Here is a 3,034-nt window from a genome sequence, read left to right as displayed (position 1 = left end):
GCTCAAGGCTAGCGCTCTACCACTTGAGCCACAGCGCCACTTCTGGCTTTTTTTCTTTTTGCTTATGTGGTGCTGAGGAATCGAACCCAGGGCTTCAGGCATGCAAGGCAGGCACTCCACCACTGAGCTACCTTTCCAGCCCGTTGAAGACATTCTTGACAGAAAATTTGAGATTCCATCTCGAATTAACTGGATGGAAGCCTGGCTCAAGCGGTAGCTCAGCTGTAAGTAAAGCCTGAGTTCAAGCCTTGATCCTGACACACAAACCCAAGAGTTTGTTTAGCCATTGTACACACAACTGACATGTCCTGCTAACCTGGCCATAGGTCATATACCAGTCATAGATCTATTCTCAGGCCTTGAAGTTTATTCACTCAACTAAATCTTTTCAGTACTGTAATTACACCCAGGGCCTGAAAAATGCTAGTCAAGTGCTTCTCCAGTTATCCATGCCCCCTTCCCTAAATCATCATTAGCAACTTTGCTCATGCTATGAACTCCAGGCTTGTAGCAGCCAAAATTTAAAAAATAACACCCCACGGTGCTGGAGATAGCTTGGTAGATGCTAATTTAATGTCCAGAGGTTACAGACCAAAAGAACTGAAAGACACACCAAGACAACTGTGTTCTTTTGGGAATTACATTATATTCAGCATGCATACCTAATTTTTGTCTTTTCATTAAGTATACCACCACACCACACCACACCTTGGAAGAAATCAGTTTATTATAATTAACTCAAAATAACATCAGAACAATGAAGGCCACACAAACACCTGTCAGCCCCAACTCTATACCATCTCAGTGAACCTGTATTAAGAGTTATAATACCCTCTGCCATGGCCACTCTTGAGGCAACTATGCAATTAACAACAAGAAGTTAACTTATAGTTTTACACTCTATAGTGTCACTACCAATTACATTTCCATGTTAAATTCACTTGGTCATCAGAGATGATTTTCCATTTCTTCAACTTGAACTTCACGGTTAAACTAGTCCTGCAAACAGAAAAGTAAGTTAGCATATTAGTGGCAGAAAATGAGACATTCATGACTATAATTTTCCTTTGTAAACTACTGAAAGCTTACTTCAACCATTGAAACTTCAAATTCTACACTTGCCACAGTTGAGGAACAGAAGCAGAAATCTAGCCACTTTGAGATTAGAAGAAATGTCAACAAAAATAAGAAACACATAGCTGGGTGCCAGTGGCTCACGCCTATAATCCTAGCTACTCAGGAGGCTGAGATCTAAGGATCATGGTTCAAAGCCAACCCGGGCAGGGCAGGAAAGTCCATGAGACTCTTATCTCCAATAAACCACTCAGAAAACTGGAAGTGATGCTGTGGCTTAAGTGGTAGAGCACTAGCCTTGAGCTGAAGACCTGAATGACAGTGCCCAGACCCAGAGTTCAAGCCCCATGAACGACCAAAAAAAAAGGAATTTCCCTTTTTTTTCTTTTTCCTGCCCAGGCTGGATTTGAACTTTTCAGATCCTTATCCTCCTGAGTAGCTAGTATTACAAGAGTGAGCCACCAGGACCCAGCCCCAGCTCACAATCCCTAGTTCTATTACCTAAAAAGATTAACTTCCCTCCTATTTCCTACCTTTACTGAAGGTGCAAAAATAGAAAATAAGCACTGTTGCTGTGAGCTGGTAGCCCATAATCTTATCTACTCTGGAGGCTGAAATCTAAAGAACAACCCAAGGCGCCAGGGGCTCCTTCCTGTAATGCCAGGGGCTCATTCTTGTAATCACAGCCACTCTGGAAGCTGAGATCTGAGGATCATAGTTCAAAGCCAGCCTGGGCAGGAAAGTCTGTCTCTTATCTCCAATAAACCACCAGAAAACCTTACGTGGTGCGGTGGTTCAAGTGGTAGAGCATTCATGCGCGCACATGCGCACGCACACACACCGGGGCTCGATTGGGCATTGGCCCTGAGATTTTCAATTTTTTTTTATCAGTTGTGGGGCTTGAACTCAGGGCCTGGGTGCTTGTCCTTGAGCCTCTTTTGTGCTCAAAGCTAGAGCTCTACCAATTAAGCCACAGCACTACTTCTCGTTTTTGAGTGGTTAATTGGAAGTTAAAGTCTCATAAGGACTTTTCTGCCAGGGCTGGCTTCAAACCACATTCCTTAAATCTCTCATCCTGAGTAGCTAGGATGACAGGTATGAGCCACAAGTATCCTGCTGGTCCTGAGCTTTTTGGCTCAAAGGTAGGCACTCTACCACTTCACAGTTCTACTTCCAACTGTTTGTAGGTTAGTGGAGATAAAGACAACTGTGTATCTCAGATCACTCAGCCTCCTGGGTAGCTAGAATTACAAACGTAGGCTGCCAGTGCCAGGCAATTTCCAGAGTTCTATAAAGTGACGTAAACCAGCTAAATGAGATCTGGCACACAATTTACACTTAAGTTTAAGAAAGATATAGAGGGCTGGGAAGATGGCTCAGTGGTAGAGCGCTTGCCTTGCATGCCTGAGGCCCTGTGTTTGATTCCTCAGCACCACATAAGCAAAAAGAAAAAAGTGGTAGAGTGCTAGCCTTGAGCTGAGGAGCTGAGGGACAGCGCCCAGGCCCAGAGTTCAGGCCCCACAACTGGACCCAAAAAAAAAAAGATATAGATTTAGGTCTTACAAGGTTTAGAAATAACACTTTGAACAGAAGGAATGTACACATCACTTACCATTTGCAATTCTGCACTGCTTCAGCACCTCATTGAAGCCCTCACAGAGCTTAAAATCACCCTGGTTCTGGGCACACTCCAAAAACTGCTTTATTTCATAGGAGCATGGGCCACTAAGCTGCTGCTGCTGCGCCATCTGAGTTCCCTGGGGCTCCTGCAAAGGCAAATCAGTCAGGTCTATCAAAAAAGGAAATCCTTACACCCACATCAAAAGGAAATGGCTGACTCTAACCCTACCTGGTAAGTGATGTCTGGCCTGGCAGGCTCAGCATTACCAGCTCCACTGAAGCCGCCAGTGATGGCATGGCCCAGTGTGTGCCCAACGGCAGAGCCCACAGCTACACCAGC

At 44.7% G+C, this 3,034-nt stretch overlaps 1 protein-coding gene across 1 annotated transcript; it reads right to left on the bottom strand.

Annotated features, from left to right (window-relative positions):
* Nucleotides 1-709: 709 nt before the first annotated feature.
* Nucleotides 710-3,031, bottom strand: LOC106002038 (coiled-coil-helix-coiled-coil-helix domain-containing protein 2-like; the record flags this gene model as incomplete). Its single annotated transcript, XM_013036962.1, has 3 exons — nucleotides 710-999; nucleotides 2,687-2,840; nucleotides 2,924-3,031. Coding segments are annotated over 3 exons (273 nt in total), but the record flags the coding sequence as incomplete, so codon positions are not given.
* Nucleotides 3,032-3,034: the final 3 nt, after the last annotated feature.

The sequence above is a fragment of the Dipodomys ordii genome, unplaced genomic scaffold (assembly GCF_000151885.1).
Source record: "Dipodomys ordii isolate 6190 unplaced genomic scaffold, Dord_2.0 Scaffold2240, whole genome shotgun sequence".
In the NCBI taxonomy this organism is placed as follows: domain Eukaryota; kingdom Metazoa; phylum Chordata; class Mammalia; order Rodentia; family Heteromyidae; genus Dipodomys; species Dipodomys ordii.
The sequence above is the reverse complement of the archived record's forward strand: the minus strand, read 5'-3'. Positions and strand labels throughout refer to the sequence as shown.